The sequence below is a fragment of the Pimephales promelas genome, chromosome 13 (genome assembly GCF_988280905.1).
Source record: "Pimephales promelas chromosome 13, fPimPro1.hap1.1, whole genome shotgun sequence".
Classification (NCBI taxonomy): domain Eukaryota; kingdom Metazoa; phylum Chordata; class Actinopteri; order Cypriniformes; family Leuciscidae; genus Pimephales; species Pimephales promelas.
The window spans coordinates 21,007,598-21,025,868 of NC_142781.1; the positions used below are offsets into that span (position 1 = coordinate 21,007,598).

Sequence of the window (18,271 nt, forward strand, 5' to 3'; positions counted from 1 at the left end):
ATTGAATGCAATATAAACATTAGATACATTTTCTGCTATGTGTGTCAGTTTATTGCTTTTTAGTAGGAATTAAATATATAATTCCTACTGAACCACTACACTAGGGGGAGCACCCTGATTGTTTAGACTGTAAATCCTTACAGCAGTGTGGCCATCATGTCCGTCCAGTGAAATATATAGGCACCGATAAATGTATAAAATGAAAATTAGCGAGTTGTGTTTTTTAGTCCTATTTCATTCATACAGATAGTCCATCAAATCTCAAAAACAGGTGATAGCTAATTGTGTTTAGGAAAGTCGCCTAGGCTCGTTTCAACTCGTTTCGTTTGTTTTGCGATATCTGGCAACAATGTTTTACATGTTCTGATTAGCAAGCACGTGGATGGATAACGCGGCATACTGACAACAACTACTAAAAAAATCAGTTTTGGGTAGATTAATATAGGCTATAATTGGTACGTCTATATGGTGACACAATAACGTTGCCATTCACGACAAGAGTCTTCTAACGTTAACTGAACGTAAATCTGAATGTCTAGAATTATTTAAATGTTCTAACTCCACCTCAAAACATTTTGCTTGCCGTTGTTCTCACAATTACTACTGTAGCATATTTACGTTTTTTTTTTCGTTTACTACAGTAAATAACAGGCAGCCATGAAATCCAGAAAGAAGAGGAAAAAGTCCGAGAAAACCTTGATACCGGTGTACACAAAATGTTTGATCTGCGGCAAACAGTACGGAGATACGGTTGGTCTGTTCGTTTGTTTACAATTTCACAAATAAAATAGTTGATTTTATTTGATGATTTATTTATTATTGTGATTTGTTGTTTTTTTAAATGTACAAAACACACAAAAAGAAGTGTGATATCTTAATTTAGTAGTGATAGAAAAAGCTGTAAGACGTTTCAGGGCATTTCTGTCCATCATCCAGTCATGAGATTTTGCAAACAGCTTAAAATAATTCTTCCATCTGTTGAAAATGTGGTTTAATCTTTAAATATTTAAAGATTATTTTTAAAACATTTGTGGATAAAGTGTTTACCTAAAACAATAAGGTTATTTATCAATAATTCTACTTATCATTCAAAAAACATTCCGATTTTAATTGAGATCACATTCAAAGGGTGTTCCAAATATTTGAAGTGAAAGCCAAAATTAATATACAAGAATATATATTTTCTATTGTTTCAGTTTCTCTCTCACAAAATCAATATGAATTGTTCTCCCAATTAAATCTCATGTAAAAAGCAATTGGATGGACAAATGGCATTCAAGATTTAAAATGTTACTTCTTTGGCCTTATTAGTAAAAGATTGGGTATAGCTATTACTTCCTTTTTTTTACAGAATTTGGACACCCATATGCATTCTTATGTCCACCATGAGGCAGTTGAGCATCTCAAGGGCAGGTATGGAATTACAGAGAACTGATTATAAAGTCCTTCTCAGGTATAAAAAAATAAATAAAAATAATGCACTTTTGATATTGCAGTGAACAGTTGCATAAGTGTTTGGCATGTGATGTGTCCGTGCTGGGACTAGAGCTGTACAAAGAGCATATTGCCACCCAGAAACACACATACAGTCTGTACAAACTCCAAAACAGAAGAAAAAAAGAACAAAGATATATGAACTACAATATTGATCTGACTGAAGAGGAGTTTTTAGCCCTTCAAATAGAGAGAAAAACGTAAGTTTACATCATATACATTCAACTGTATAATACAAGTTCTTGAATTAAAAAATGGTTGATAAATTGCCTTTTAAAATAAACTGGCCTCTTACTTTTTCAATATTAATATGGATCAAAGATGTAAAAGTTATTTTCATCCATTTAGGAAGATACAAAAATGTACGGAGACTTGTTTTGTCTGCTGTCATATTTTCCCTATACAGGTTAGAAACTTTCTGTTACTTTTTTTAATACCCTGTCTTTCCTTTGAGAGTGACAACCTTATAGATAAAGGCTAAAATAATCAGCTTAAACATTTTTCATTGAATTAAAGACATTACAGAAAAGAAAAGAAAAAATTATTAGAAAGTAAATAATTAGATGTAATGACAGAACTGTGTTTTTGTCTGATGATTTAATTAAATCATTGGCTTTTTCATTCCCAAATTGAATGTTTTATGGTCATTTTTTATGCTGTAAGCACATTATGTATGTCTTTTTATAATTACCTTCATCTTTGCTATCACAGGATTTGGATGCACATATGCACAGTATTGTCCACCATCAGGCAATTGAGCAACTGAAGGGCAGGTATGGGATTAAAACACATTGATTGATACATCTTTTTGGGCTGATTCACACAAAACGTGTTTTTGCTTTGAAAAAAACGCATGACGTGGACAGTGGAATGGGGGAAAGCCATACGGTCGTTACTTATTTTAAACTTGAGCATTGTGTTTTTAGAATGCCATGTCATGTGCAAAGACACAAGACGTGAGCGCAACGGTCAAACACATCTGTCTAGCCTAGCGTGTGTTTTTTTTTGGAAAAGCACAGTGGAATGGAAAAATGTGTTCTGTGTGAAAGGCACCAGTGTGACATTAGTTGTTCTGTATTATGAAAGAATTTTAATATTAAACTATTAATAATAAAAAAGTGAAATAAATGTATGCTCTTCTTCCTACAGTCCACAAGTTCATAAGTGTTGGGCTTGTGACATGACTAAAACAGGAATTGCACAGTTTAAGGTGCATATTAACACTCTTTATCACAAATACATGCTGTTTGAACTCCAAAAGATGACAGCAGATGGACAAACAGTGGACTACAGTGCTGAAATTGATGATGAGCTTAGAGCCCTTTGTTACCAAAGAAATCAACAAATGTAAGCTTTCCAGCTCAAACGTTATGTGTGTAATTGTGTGTTTTGAATGAATGATGGCTGAGTGACTGAACAGTGTGGAACATTACCGAATGACCTTTAAGATTTTTTTCTATCAATAGTCTAAGGCACAAGTGTTTTGCATCCCACCTTGCTGCTTTTGTTACAATTTTCAAGGTTAAGATCTTATTTATGTGTGTGATTCATGTGGTGTGAATCGTTTCATAAGTTCTGCTGTGTGTACAAATAAGACAATTTTTATTTTAAACACAAGATTGTGTTCTGTGTGAATGGTCCCTTGACAATCAGTGCTGCTTGTTGTCTTTATTGTAAGGCAAGAGAAAAAGAGAGAGAAAACAAAGAAGTGGAAACAAGCAAAATGGAAGAAGGCACAGTTGCTGAAATCGAAAAAAAACACAAGTGAAATTGGAAATTTAACAAAACCCGTCGTAGGCAATGAGGAGTTCACAAATGGCCAGTTGCCACAATCATGCCGTCTCTGCGTCTCTTGGGAAAATCAAAATGACTTCCCAGCATCTTTCCAGCTTAACCAAAACCTGCCTAAACAGAGACAAGAGAGCATACTTGATATGGACAGATCAAACGAGCCACCTGTGAAAAAGCCTCGTCTTGAGAACCCATCTGATAATCTTCCTCAAGAAATGTCTGCTCATGGCACACCGACTCCAGAAATTGAAGATACATCTGGTACATCTGCTCGGCCTACTTGTGCCCCTGGACTGGTCCAAAGCAGGATGGAGGCCATCAAACCCAACTTGACAGCAACAAAAGTAACTTTTTCAGCACAGAAGGCAACGACCAAGAATGAAGCTGTCATTCCCAAACCTCCACTACAAAAACGCAGTTGTTCCAAGAAGTCTATGAGGAAAGTTAACAAAGCAGCATTACAGAGTAATAAACAGGGCACAACCAGGTAAATAAATCATGAAATTTACTTTTTGCTTTGAGACTCATTCTTTCATATTCTCTTTAGTGTTAACATTTTTAAAAAATCACATATGTTTCATAAAATTTGATCCACAAGCATGTTTCTGACTTAAAAACCTTTGGATTCTTAGATGAATATCTGTTGTCTCTGACATTTAAACTGTGATTTCCTTAACATCTCTTTTTTTCTTAGACAAGGTATGAATGGGCAAGAGCCACATGTTGATTCTCTTCCATCTGGATATTCACTGAATGAAACGTTTGAAAGCCAGACTTCAGGAAATGACTGCCAGGCAGTAGAGGTTGTTGAAAATGTTGGGCATCAGACTGTGCATGTTAAGAAAAAGAAATCAAATGCGTGTGACGCAGAACAGGGAGAAACATCAATGGAGAACAGCTTTGAAACCAACTCCTTCAACATCCAGAAAAACAAGAAAAAAAATCAAGTATGAGAGTTTGAGTGAAGTTGTAACAAGAAATCTATAGAAATGCTTGTTAATATTTATTTATGTATTTTTTTAAAGGACATTTCACATAACAATCTGAATCCCAGGATAAATGACAAAACATCTAGAAAAAGTGAGTATTCAATTTTATTGTAGCTTTGATTAACATTTATTATTTAAAAATATATATTTTTGGTAGTATTATTATTATTATTTATTAATGCAAGGAAATGCAAATTTGAGTGTTTTTTTTATTAGGTCAAATGTCATTTTAAAATTTAGTCATGAGTTATTTGCCAGATGTTTAACCTCAATCAGCTGTAATTAATAATTCAATTAGTGTCTCAATCTAATTGACAAGTTATATGCTTGTACGTGTCATAAAGTTTATCTGTGTGTGTATATGATTCTTAGGGAACGTGAAGAAGTTGTTGAAGCTGTCTTCAATAGAAGATAAGTTGACCAGCTCTTTGGAGGATGTAGGTGACGAGTTGTTCCTGGCGTACTCTACCATGCAGAGCGCTTACAATGAAGTTCAGCGTCTTCTAGCTGTTAAACAACAGGTACGTGGCAGCTCCATTAATCACCATCGCAAGCTCTTTAGTTTTCACCCTTTAATATTTTAGAAGTCTACAATTTCTTTTTAGATTGTTTTTTTTTTTTTTTTTTAAGAAAAAAAAATGAAAGATGGGATTTGATTTTGTTCATTAGGAATTGATTGGATTATTTATGGTTTTCTATTGCTGGGATCTCATGTGAGTGACAGGTTGTCCCGTCCTCACGCCGTAAACACTTCATCAGTAAAGAGATGAGATGAAACGTAGTTGCAAGAGGAAGGGAAGTTATTTTGATTAAAGATTACTTGGGTATATGCATTTATTAAACGGATAAATCATTTATAAGAAATGCTGCATAATTTATTGCAATTTAATTATACTGTAATTGGCACAATAACAATTCTATATATTTATATTTGTTTGTTTATTGTTTATTATACAACATATTTTATTATTATGTGTTGATACTTTAGATTAAGATCCAATTCTCACCATTAACCAATAACTTCAATAATCTCCTATTTACTGCTTATTAATAGTTTGTGAGGTAGTTGTATTGGGTAGGATTAAGGGATGTAGAATATAGTGAAGCAGAATAATGCATTAATATTTATTTCTAAGTAATAATAAACAGCCAAAATCCTTGTATGTGTGTATATATATATATATATATATATACACACACAATATCAATTCTTCTGTTGTCAGGTCACCTCAGAGATGGCCTCGCTCAGGACGAAGCGCATAAAGATTCTGCAGGATATGAAGAGTAAGAACTACTTTATCATCTCATATATTTTTATCAATTCAACTCATGGACTAAGTATTCCTACTTAAGAAATTAGTTTTTTGTTTGTTTCAAATTTAAGATTAATATAATAACATATGTAATAATGTTTTGTCAGATCCCACTCATTCAGACCAGCAGGTGGAGCTAAATGACTCCTGACAGCTGCGTGAACCTCTGAGGAAGGATCCCTCACAGCCATCCCAGGGAGCCTCACGGAGCAGCTGCACCATAGGACTTATTCCCAGGTTTATCTGATTCTGGATTTAACTCTCAGTGAACACAAATAACCTCTGTGAGCATGCATCTCTTCTGAGAGCACAGACTGCATCATTGTAACAGACTTTAATGCAGTTTAATAATTGTTTTATTGCAGTTCACATTGGATTATGCTCTAATTTGATCAGATCAGTGCAGATTAATTCTAAAGAAAAAAAGCAATAGTTTTTTTTTTTTTTTTTTAAATCTGATTCTGGCATGAAAAAAAATGTCATTTCTATCTTGAAATGTAAAATTGTTTAAAAAAGGTCACCTACAATTTGGAAAAATCAATAATTTCTTTTTAGTCGAGATTGTGTGAGGGACTTTGTCAAGCTACAAGGACATGAAAGGAGATGTCACAGACTACGATCTGAAGATTCAGGTATATTAAAATTATTTTCATAATAGCGTCAGTAGAATATGGACATTCACTGCCTAATACAATAAATAGTGTAGTAATATGGATTTATCAGTTCAAATAATATTACTTACAAGACAACATATTAGGATATTCATTCAGACTCACTCTGGAAGGTTTTGTAGTTATTTTCCTTACTGGAATCTGAATAATATTTTAAAATGTTGAAAATATTTTGTTGTTTCTATCATTTGTGTTCTTGCTGCTCCAGCAGAAGTTTGTTCATCCTCAAGGTTAACCATGTGTTTATCCATTGTTTGCAGTCATGAACGCACAATCGTTGTACTATTTTGTGTTGTTTGTTTATTCTCTGCAAATCATGGCTGACAACAAGTGGATTAAAACAGTGCAAAGTACTTTATTTAGTTGAATTATTTACAGTTGCACAGTAGCACACACATTTTACAAGGGTGGGTTCAAATGTGTGTAATCTATGGCATGACAGCTTAATACATTTAATATGAATGACAACAAAATGTCATCTGAAAGGGATTGTCTACTAAATAATTGTTTAACAAGATCTAAAATGGGCTTTCATGATTAATCCAGTTTGTTCTAGACCAGCACTGGCTGAAAAACAAAAAACAAAACAAAATGGTGTACAGTATAATTGATGCCAATGCAGATCTTTCTGTAATGTTGGTTGAAAGTGTCACCAGGTGGCCTTCTGTATCTGTGTTTATGTCTTTAGGCATACATGGTCAGTTGAAGCCACTGTGTATATAATATAGAAAACAGGAACTTGTTAGAGTGAACCATAGCAGTGCAAATATGATTAAAACTCTCCTGTCTTAATCCTGTTAATATTCAATATACAGAGATTAAGCTCACCTCAAAAACATTGAGCTTGATAAGACCATCTCCATCCTTGTCAAAGGCTCTAAATGTCCCTGTAGATAAATCATTTTTATTATCCAACAGCTGCACCTTAAAATCCTGGTGGCAAAGTATGAACTTCAAGGTGCTTTAGAAAAATAATAGAAAAAAAAAGTCATCGCATGTACACTTACTGAACATTGCCTCGAGTCGCACTAAACAGCTAATGTAGCTGTCGAAATCCAGCTCCATGTGTTCGTTGGCATATCGCATGCAAATAATGTCATACAGCTGATTGTTGAGTTGAAAACCTTAGGTACAGTGAAATATCTTATTATACATTTTTATATCATTAAATGAGAAGTTAAAAAAGACAACCGACTGCCCAACCTGCTTCAGTAAGAGCGTTCCTCATCTCAAAACTGCTGATTGTACTGGATTTGTCTGTGTCGAAACGTGTGAACACCAGCTGAAAATAGTGTAGAGAGACTTTAACATATGTTGTAATATAGTGTAGTACAAAAGAACATGATTTGACGTGCTTTTTAAAGGTGAAAATTATGGCATACCTTCCACTGTTTAATTTTATTCCATAAGTGTTTGAACTCTTGCAGGTTTAGGTGGCCTGTTCCATCAGTCTGTCAGTCATCAAGGTGTTGTGGTTAAGATGACAACTTGAAATAACAACTATTTGGGACAAGTCCAGGACACAAGGGGGCACCATAGAGTAGTGCAGGTATGACCATTGACAGTAAAAGAAAGGGTATGACCAACTGGCAGTTAGCATCACACTGGTTGCCTGGACAACTGTCTATGACAAAAACCCAAAAAGATTTTTCTACGGGCTTTTGGATTATCACAAAAACAAGTTCTGTGATCAACAAATTTTGACACCTACATGTTTTGTCCATCAAGAGAATTTTCACAGATGAACACAACTTTTATGAATTTTGAAGTGTAAAATGCAGTTGGCAAAAGTAAAAAGCTAAAGGTAGGTAATTGTCAGTGTACTACAATGGTTCAAAACAGATATTAGTACTTAAATAGGTCACATTTCAGATAATGAAATGTGTTTTTTTTACTGTAAATTTAAGTTAAGACTGTAAATTTAAGTTAAGTCTGTAAAACCTAAAATGTTGCTAACTTATTTTTTTATGGTAAATTTCTGGCAACCACATATGCCAGCGTTTTTTTTTTATTTTATTTTTTTTATAAATTTACCAGATTTTTTTTTTTTTGCAGTGCCAGTCTGAACATGAGTGACAATCTGCATGGGGAACGTTTTTGGCACACTCACGATCACGGTAGACTGACTAGATTTCATCTGCAAAATTTCTCACTGAGCAACAATGTATCAGCAACTTTGCACAAGGTGCATATTTATACACAGATTATTTGCCCAAAATGCACTGCAAACCTAATGAAGGATACATCCATGAGTGCAATCATACTTCTGCAGCTCTCCAGACTGAAACCCTCTGTTTTTAGCTCTTTATCTGAGGAAAGGAAGGAAAAGATAATAATTACCCTACAGACAGAGACATACAGTATATTAGATCATTAGTTTCGCTCACGTCTGGCAATCGCTCTATTAAGGACCGTCCTGAGTTCATTGGCATTAATCTGCATGTCCTGCAAGGAGCGAACATGATTCAGTCACAATTATAGTGTGAAGTAAATATAAATTTCAAAACATGCATTTTTGCTCTTACGTCTCCAGCTATCTGCTGAAAGATGGCTCTGAACTGTTTTTCCTCTTCAGTCTCCTCCTCCTCAAGTGGCTGAACATTAAAAATATAGAAATACTGAACGTACAACATACCAAATTAGTGAGCATACATTAAATGTGTATGAGTGTGCCTTTAAATAGTTTAAATATTGTGCCAATAAATATATAGTATTTATATAGTATAGTATTGAATGTATATAGTATTTAATCTATTTAATAAATGGTCTTAGAACTCAGATAAAAAAAAAAATCATTCTCCAAGACTGTTTAAAAAAACTGGCACAAGTCATATTTGACATATTGTACCTTTGCATGCTGTTTTCATGCTGTTAGTCATTACTGAACCACAACTGAAGACGTCTGTCTGCAGCAGTGCAACTAATTAACTGAGCGTTTTCCCCATCTTTCTCATCCTTTTTATCATCTGACGTGGGCTGACAAAGAATACTGCACAGAAAAGGAAGGAAATTTATGGAACATCTCAATCTCATTTCCATATTTACCTTGATTTTCTTCTTGACACCATCAACCGTCTGTTGACATAAGAAAGTGAAATGATATAAACATGCTTTTTAGTCTCTTTGGTGTTGAAGTGAAAAGGCTTCTAAATATTAGATTTACTTCATTTTGTTTGGTGCTTGTACTAACACTTGACATAGTGATTCATTGATTTGGACAAGTAGAGAGGCAGGATAAAATGTGAGCCGCGTCCCAATTCAGAGGCTTTATCCTTCTAAGGCCGAAGGCTGTCCCAATTCGAAGGTTCCTCTCGAAATGCATGACAACAGAGTTTTTTTGAGAGAAATTGCTGGATTACACTTTTATATATAAATATTGGGTTTCAAATTACTCAAATCTAATACTAACATATTTTAGTTTATACTCTTTATTACGTACAGTAATAAACCATGGTGAACATATTTAGACAGGTTGAAAACTCTGTTTTGTTTTCAGAAAGTTTACTGCTGTTTGTCAATGGCAGCTGTGCTGTCAGTTGCTTGGCGGCAGGAACAATCCTCCGTAGGACGTCTCATTTAACAACGCTTCATTGCTTTTGTAGGCGTGGCCTTTGAGTTCTGTCCCTTGAAGGGTGCAGCCTCTGAATTGGGACACAGCTATTATGAGCTGCCACAGAACATGACAGACAGAGACAGGTGTTGACTCACCACAGGCTCTGACTCGATCTCTGCATCTATAACCCTGAGAGAAAATATGCAGCTGTCAGCCAAATGCACAGGAGCATTTACAGGTCAAAAGGTTCTTTAAAAAAAAGAAGTAACGGTCTCTAAGTAAAGGGCTTAAATATGAAATTGAATTCATTGTTTTTAAATATGAAAAAAAAAATCATTGAAAAGTCAGTAACAGACTTTAATGCTTAACAGATAAGTACTGCATAGACATTACTATATGAATATATAGTATATGAATATGTGAAGAATGCGTTTTAGGGGTAAGTATGTTTTTTGTGAAAGAATTGAATGCTTTTATTCAGCAAGGATGCATTAAATTAATCAAAAGCAACATTTAATGTTACTATTCTTGGAGTGTTTGATGGTTTCTACAAAAATATTAAGAATCAGCTGTTTTGAACTGATAATAATAAGAAATGTTTCTATAATGATAATATAAAAAATGATATATAAGCCTATATAATGTTTATGACAACATCACGATAATATAAATTAACATATTAGTTAATGCTATTATAATGAAAACTGATTTGACATTCATAATCAGACAGAAATTCAGTGTTAGGACTCACTCTGAGGTGCTCTTGTTCTCAGAGAAGACTCTGAGCAGAAACTCGCTCTCCTTGTGGGGATCAAAGGTGGATGGAATGATGACATACTCGCCCGGTTTCAGGCAGAAACGCTCCGTCACCTCACGTATGTTGACATAAGACTTGCTGCGAGCTATGGAAGCATTATAAAGGAAGAAATCCTTTTGCAGCTGTTGTTGGCTACCCTTCATCTAAAATGAAGATAGCAGATAGAACATTTTTTTTTTTACAATTTGAGAAATAATAGGGTGTCTTACGCTTAAATATTTTGTGGAATATGGAAAATGTAGGGTTGTTTTAAACTAATAATCTAGTTGTTCATTATTATTTCCAGATTTAAGCTAAAATTAAATCTATAAATTCTTTTTAGAATTTTCATGTGTTTTCCAGATCTTGAAATCACTTTCAATTTACAGGTTTTCTATGAACAATTACATCATGATATAATATCATCAGTGCGGTCTCTTCATGATATAGTCATACCTCCTTAGGAACCTGTAAAAGACAATGGATAAAATGATTATTAAACTACTAATACATATACTGTTTAGCCATCCACACTGATTACATGTACCATGCTGAAATGTTCCTATTAATACCGAGTACTTGTTTGAGCGCACCTCATATATGGCAAACCCAATGTTGTGTAGGTTGGCACCTGCGCAGCGCTGTATTCTTCTGCCCTTCTGCATTAGTGCCACCACCACAGTACAGGTCTTCTCTTTAGCGTCTGCGTCCACAAGAACCAGTCGGAACTGAGGGTTTGTCCAGTATGTGTCTGTAACAAAATAGACAGAAATATGTTTTTATTAGTGATGTAGGGAGGTTTTGACATGCTAAAAAAGTCAGTTTTTACAATTATATTTGTTATAGTTTGAAAACTTGTTTTAACTGTAAGAAAAAGGCTTAAATACGAAACACAATTTTCATGGAAAACCCAATCACAGTTTTAATGCTCAACAGATAATATGTGTGCATATATAAGTGTAAATTTCAACTTTTTCAGTAAGATTGTTTTTTTGAAAGAAATTGACTCTTTTATTCAGCAAAGATGCCTTAAATTAACAACAAGTGACAGAAAAGGCATTTACAATGTTACCATTATGTAATTTATAACATAAAAATGTAAGCATCCCTGACTAATAATAAAAACTAGGCTATTATTCATCAGCAATAGCAATATTGTTCATGTAAGTGGCTGTTAAAACCATCTTAGTTGTTTAATCATGATTGCAAATGAGGTTACAATGGTTATACTGTATACCGGGAAAGTTTCTGCAGCCTCCGGCAGAGCAGCCTTTCACCCATCGGCCCTCATGTATGTACACACTCCACTTTAACATACAGTCGTCCTCTAGTGTGTCTGGGGTCAGATTACAGATCTCCAGTTTGGTGAAGTTTTTCTGAAACTCCTCAAAGCCCATCCTTGCATGAGGACAAATAAGCAAACTTATAAAAGAGACCGGTTTCCATTAATGAGTGTTAAATATTCTCATGATACTGTTTGAGACTTTCTGGAAGCCTAATGGTCTCATGAAGCTGTGAAGGTACTAACCAGAACTCCCCTTGCTCTGTAGGCCGGAGTCTCTCCTTGTCTTGCTCAGATGTGGCTAGTGCAGCCCAGTCATTGGACTTACAGGCGGGAGGGGGGGCAACTCCCCAGGGGTCTCGAACACGAACCAGACGAATCAATAGGTCTTTACCATCCTTACGTTTACCCTGTGAATGAGGTTTTAGCTATTGAATTGAAATATGTTGCTGCACCAACTGTACATATGCAATGTCATGTATTAGGATGTGACAGATATAAATACTCAAGTAGCTAACATGACAAACCCACATGTTCAACTCCAGTGACTGAATACGCATGGCCTCTCACGAGTCCAGATGGAGTTTTAGTCCTTTGAGCAGTTGGGACCAAATTCTGTGCAGGAGAAACAAAATATAATGAAACGGTCCGTTTATGCCACAGAATACAGCAATTTTTATTAAAATGTTTTGTTATACTGCGACAAGCAGGGCGGAGCCGATAGCTGTGGGACCAGTGCTCTGTGGCTTGTCACAGTCTAATAAAACTGCTTGTCACATATACTTTCATTATTAAAGGGGTCATGAACGGGCTTTTTAATTGTCCCAATTTTATTATATTGTTGTCTTAGGTCAACGTATGACGTTCACTTGGTTTTTACATTCAAAAACATCAAAATGAATAAGTAATAGGCTATTTTCAACCCTAGTTTTGAGCCTAGCTCAAAAACGCTTGGTTTTTAAGTGCGTCTTAAACGTTTTAAGTGTGACTTGGAAGTAAATGCCCACTGCTGAGTGGATAACAGTTTTGCATATTATAATGAGTTTCAACTAACTCGTCAGTGCACGTGGGGGAAATTTGTTTTGAAAACGTCCAATGTTGTAAAATGGCAACCGGACTGATTCGCCCGTACATGTTCGACACAGAGTCTGTGTGTTGCACCATTCCTGTCGGATCCAATATAGACGCCACAGCACCGTTTTTTTAATCGTTTTCAGTTTTAAAGCGTTTTCAGTTCTGAAACTTACAGAATATTCTTATAATATGATGACCTCTTAGATGTCAAAAGCTCAAGGAAAATTAGATTTCTCAGTTCATCGCCCCTTTAATATAAAACCAGCAATATGATTGTGATTGTGTGAAATAGTTCAATAATAGAAACAATTCCGTTGTGTATATCTGTCAACGAAAATAGTTTACATTTACGAATATACCATAAAGTTTAGTTCCTGAATGCAACATGAATCATTGTATTTAAATGAATTGTTGAATGAATGATTCAGTGACTCACTCATAAAGATAGTGGCTTCATCAGAAATCACATACTTATTAAACAGTATGTTAAAAATTCAAGGTCATAAAACAGTAGTGGACACTTTACTACTGTCTCACCTGAGATGCGCAAACTCATGTGGAATTCAGAACTGCATTAGCATTCAACTACTATTTCCGCCATAGAAAGATATGGTAAAAGTAGTAAGAGTAGTATACTAGTAACCGGTCCGTTCGGCATCAGTGGAGTGTGTACAATAAGCTTAATAGTTAGTACATTTTAGACAGCACAAACAAAGAAATGTCAGCTATATTTACTGTATCAGCTATTTTTTTTTAACCCTAACAGCATCTAATACGTTTGGAATAGAAGGAAGCCTACATCTATGGCACAGCCCATGAGGGACCCTCTCTTCAGAGCCTTCCTCATGATGTTGTACAACTCCTTCGGGGCCTCTGTAATCTCATATAACTCAGTTACTCCTCCAGTGAAGTCCTCCATGGCCTCGAGTGAGTTGCCTCCCTTTAAAGCTTCATAAGAGCCATGTAACCTGCGGGAAACAGAAGTCAAACCAACACATTCAGCATTTTTGACAGAAGAAAAGGATATTTAGAAGAGCTTATATATCATCATGGCAAAATATTATTGTGTTACTTTCTGATGAAAAAGAAAATCAATAAATTAAGATTTTTTTACTTACTTTGCATATGCCTTCTCCAGAAGAGCACTCCAAAATTCATTCTTCTGTCCAGACCTGGTGAACACCAACTGGTTTTTGTATGTGGGAAGTCGATCATCCACAATCACATCCACCCACTCACCATAGCGCCAGAACTAGAAGAATAAAGAAAGGGTGTTTTAAATATTTGAGCTTGTGCCTTATTCATCAGAGATGTCAATATACCAGAAACTATACAGAACGGTCCAATGTTGATACCCATACCTGGAAATGAAAAATGCCAGCATAGTTTTCAGTGAAGCTCTGGTCATGGGGAACCACCCTCTTCAGGACTATATCATTCAGGGTCAGGCAAGCTATAGCAGCCAGCAGCCAGCAGTCTCCTGCAGGTGTTAATGGATCAATCTAAAACCCACTAAAATATTATATTAAAAAATATGTGATATATGCTGTGCATTTATCAATTTGAAAAAAATGCTAGTTGTAGAATCACATCTCAGGACATCTCAAGCTATCGGGATATTTAGCCACATTGTTTCATTTACTATTTAATTTTGGTTCGATATTTTACAATATAGAAAATATTTTATGCTTGTAATATAATGATGCATTAGTCTTATAGACCACTTTTTTGTCATTGTCATTTGCTCATTCACTTTCATTGTTTTAAAAACAGTGGCTTCACCTTTTTTTGTTCTGCAGACCAAAAAAAGAAAGGAAAGAAAATTAATTAAATAATGCGCTATTGCTCATGGAAAATTCAAAGGATTTAAGTTTGAACAAAAACTGCACTGCAAAACCTTTGCGTGTATGAAACTGTACACTGTACAGGTGCAGAAATGAACGCCTTTGCTCTATGCGCCTCAAGCATTCACGGGATGCCTCTGTGGAATACAGCACCGCAACATGGATACCGCAGCGGACACTTTGTTAATTTCTTCAAGCCTTCTGTGTCACGCAACCAATCTATTTTTCAACAGTGTTTGGATACGTTGAGAGGTGAGGAAATGGGCGGCATTTCCATATGCAGGCCACAAGCAGAGGCTATCTTTGGTGACTCTGCCACGCTTTGAACAGGAATTGTGCAACTTTTGATCTCATTAAAATTAGGATCGCAAACCCCGAGTTTCTGGCCCTGTCCCAAATGGAATCCTAAGGCCCAGTCCCAAATGGCACACTTCATGTTCATTTGATGTCTTGTGGACTTACAATGGGCGCCGCATGCTCTCTGTCCTTTAAGTCCACTAGAGTGTCCTGTTTGTCATTTTAGGTTTCAGTGGGCTCTTTCATTTTTGTGACATAATGTCGCTTTAGTAGAAGTCTGCTGCGGAGCTCGCGGGCTCATCGAAGGTGCAAAGGGGCGTTTGCAAACACCCCTTTTAAACCAAAAATGACAAATGGAGTCCCTACCCTGTCTATAGGGCCACTGGCACTGCCCTGCAGAGTTTAGTTCCAACCCTGATCAAACACTCACACACCTGAACAAGCTAATTAAGTTCCAATTCTTGAGTGCCTGGCTTTATGTTTTTATGAGTAACATTTTCCTTACATCCAAAGAGGATACGGATTTTTACACCCTGTGCAACTATTTTTTTTGCACTCATTGTCTTCATTGCACTCATTAAGCTACATAAGCTCTTCAGACATTTTGGTTTACCAGGACTGGATTTCAGGAACCCTGCTCAATGTCTAAAAGACCACAAGTGCACATGTGTGCCATTTGGGACAGGGTCTTCTTCTCAAACACAGACCACTTTAGCTCTTTGCCTCCATCACGGTGTCTCCCTTTTTAATAACAGCCAGATACAGTTTGTTTGTGTATTTTAGACATCTGAACCTCATTGACTTTTGACCCTGATCGTCAGGGCAGGAGAACAGGTAATACAATATACATTGGTACTATTTTGGTTATCAGCTGATATTATAGTATCTGTAGTCGATTTTAATGAATTGTTTACTAATTTACTAACACTGCTAAATGTAATCTTTAGCCAGTTTTGAAATGTGTTTTCAAAAGGCAGGCTACATAATGTTGTGATGCCCAAATTCACATAGCATTTTTTTTATTATTTATAGATTAATTTTAATATTTAATATTGCCCGCCGTTTATCAGTTATCAGCCATGACAAATAATTATCTGCTTATCGGCATCCTTCTGAATTTTAATATTGGTGAATCCCCAGATAGTATGTATTTCATGATATTTTTATATTAGAATGTCATATATTGACACTTCCGTACCCAGGTCTCCTTGGCAGATGTCTGTCCTGTTGGCTCCCCCAAGAATGAATTGTGGATTGCTACAAATTTCCTGTTTCGGGAAGAGAGAAACTTACAGTTATTATAATATATATATTTTTTATTATTAATATTATAGTTGCATTGTTAGAGCTCTGCTGGCTTCACAAAAGATCTGGCTATATATGTGAAGATTTTAGCACCACCACAGAAATACAGCAGCTGTCCTGGTCATAAAGTTTGCTTACAGGATCTTCGCTTCAAGGCACAGGGACATCAAGGCAGGATAATGAACAGTATGAAAGTCCAGGGAGACACATACTCTTTATTTTTAAAAGTGTCAGTCTGAATCGGCATGATTGTCTTTTTGAGGCAACCTTCCAAAATTGTTTTAACGACTTACTGTAGCAAAGACCTTGTTCAGTAACCTGATTCTCTGAAGCAGTATCATCAGGCAAAACTAGTAAAATGTATGTCATGCATCAATCAAATCAGTTACGTTTTTATAAGTAACATGAGAACATATATCCAGTGAAGACTCTAGCAGATGCACTTCTCAATGATCTGTTTCTTTCCAAATTTTAGCAAGAAACACATAATCTGTCTACACTCTAAAAAACATTATTATGTTATATAAACTTTACATAAATCAAACCCACTGATACAAGTCTATTATCAGAGCTCTGCTTTATGAAGCATTGGAAAGTCAGCTGGTTGAGAACACACACTACAGGAGCACTGCCACATTCTCATGGCATGCCTGCAAGAAATATTGTATCTCATGCCCCAGTCTATCCAGATGGAGACTGAAAACAAATGTAACGGCTTTTGTTCAGTAAAACCAACTGAAAAATTAGGCCTACTGCAATAGTCAGCATTCATTTTATGAAGGTATTATAGGCAGGTGGAGGAAGTTAATGGAGATTGTAATTTAGGAAATCCCTACTTATTTAAGCAGCTCACAAACCAAAGGTAAAAATAAAATAATTTGAATAAAATAATATATGCAAAAATAGAAAAATGCTAATTAATTAAAAAAAAATGTAAAACAAATTAAAAAAGTAAAATTGAAAATGTTGCAAAAAAAAACATATCTGGAAATGCAGAAATTTTATTAACAAAACAACATCTCTATCCTAGACATGCGCAATGCAGCTGATCTCATGCACACTGCCACCTTACGGTAAGCCACTCACCGATGGCCGCTTCCATTCAAGCTTTAGTGGGAATTTTTCACTGTAAAAGAGAGAGGAGTCCTGGGCCGGGAACAGGGGATCTTCGAAGATGACTTTTTTGCGTACATATTTGTCTTTGAGCTCCTGAAATTCCTTTAGCCGCCTGGCATCTTTAACAGCCTCATTACGGCTCAGAATGGCTGAATAAATATTTCCAGGGGCAGTAAACCTGTCCACAGTCTGTGGAGCAGCTTCAGTCAGCTGGACAGATGTTACTGAAAACTTCTGTTCTTCTGCCATGTTGATGTTTAAAGACAGATGCCAAAAGTGCGATGATTGAATATAAAGCTTAGTATCAGAATCTGAGGTGGCTCAGTTTTCTCAGCTTATTTCACTCTTCAGTGCCTTTATATTCTGGAGGAGTCACTCCCCTGTCCATGTACACAAATAAACACGTTACGTTAAGGCAAAGTTTCACACCGGTTCCGCACATGCTCACATTATGCTTCCACACTTTACACCCACCCAACATTTCCCCGTTCCTCTTAGAAGCTAACTCTATTTATAGGCCTCCTACAGGGACGTGATGGTTTCTCTCTTTCTGCCTGTCTAATGGGGGCATGATTCCCAGCTGGTGACCTCAGACATTTCCAATGCTGATAATGGGAATAACAGAGGTCCAGTCAAAGATTTGAAAATTAAAACCCTGGAACATTGTAACACAAAACATCCAAATTCATATTTCTTCAAATATTTACAGATGAACACCTATTTTCTATTTTCTAGGAATTTCTAGA

At 35.7% G+C, this 18,271-nt stretch overlaps 2 protein-coding genes across 4 annotated transcripts; one reads left to right on the plus strand and one right to left on the minus strand.

The window, feature by feature from the left end:
* Window positions 1-133: 133 nt before the first annotated feature.
* znf106b (zinc finger protein 106b) lies at window positions 134-6,611 on the plus strand. 3 transcript variants are annotated; one of them, XM_039692198.2, is made up of 13 exons: window positions 134-455; window positions 642-750; window positions 1,352-1,413; window positions 1,497-1,694; window positions 1,843-1,900; window positions 2,206-2,267; window positions 2,644-2,841; window positions 3,173-3,772; window positions 3,980-4,232; window positions 4,311-4,365; window positions 4,647-4,795; window positions 5,498-5,558; window positions 5,695-6,611. In XM_039692198.2, exons 2-13 carry the CDS (start codon window positions 658-660, stop codon window positions 5,736-5,738), a joined length of 1,833 nt encoding a protein of 610 aa, XP_039548132.2. In that variant the 5' UTR covers window positions 134-455; window positions 642-657; the 3' UTR covers window positions 5,739-6,611. The 3 variants fall into 3 exon arrangements, with proteins under 3 accessions (XP_039548132.2, XP_088974742.1, XP_039548133.2); XM_089118616.1 differs by having other exon boundaries at window positions 134-431; XM_039692199.2 differs by having other exon boundaries at window positions 134-271.
* On the minus strand, window positions 6,591-17,855 carry capn3b (calpain 3b). The gene is made up of 21 exons (XM_039692197.2): window positions 17,496-17,855; window positions 16,303-16,372; window positions 14,325-14,443; window positions 14,082-14,215; window positions 13,763-13,931; window positions 12,421-12,504; window positions 12,136-12,299; window positions 11,845-12,005; window positions 11,201-11,358; window positions 11,064-11,075; window positions 10,563-10,771; window positions 9,967-10,000; window positions 9,304-9,333; window positions 8,784-8,852; window positions 8,646-8,703; window positions 8,503-8,567; window positions 7,641-7,709; window positions 7,462-7,540; window positions 7,266-7,382; window positions 7,087-7,145; window positions 6,591-6,969 (listed from the first exon to the last, which is right to left on the minus strand). The coding sequence occupies exons 1-21, from the start codon at window positions 17,772-17,774 to the stop codon at window positions 6,943-6,945; spliced, it is 2,166 nt and encodes a 721-aa protein (XP_039548131.1). The 5' UTR covers window positions 17,775-17,855; the 3' UTR covers window positions 6,591-6,942.
* Window positions 17,856-18,271: the final 416 nt, after the last annotated feature.

Excerpts from the sequence above, each read along its gene's own strand:
- znf106b (XM_039692198.2), top strand. The coding sequence starts at position 658 with ATGAAATCCAGAAAGAAGAGGAAAAAGTCCGAGAAAACCTTGATACCG. Across the intron at positions 2,268-2,643 it reads ATTGAGCAACTGAAGGGCAG|TCCACAAGTTCATAAGTGTT; the intron begins GTATGGGATTAA and ends TTCTTCCTACAG. Across the intron at positions 5,559-5,694 it reads GATTCTGCAGGATATGAAGA|ATCCCACTCATTCAGACCAG; the intron begins GTAAGAACTACT and ends ATGTTTTGTCAG.
- capn3b (XM_039692197.2), bottom strand. The coding sequence starts at position 17,774 with ATGGCAGAAGAACAGAAGTTTTCAGTAACATCTGTCCAGCTGACTGAA. Across the intron at positions 8,853-9,303 it reads GTGTCAAGAAGAAAATCAAG|CCACTTGAGGAGGAGGAGAC; the intron begins GTAAATATGGAA and ends TTTAATGTTCAG. Across the intron at positions 7,710-8,502 it reads GTATGATTGCACTCATGGAT|ACTGATGGAACAGGCCACCT; the intron begins GTATCCTTCATT and ends GATGACTGACAG.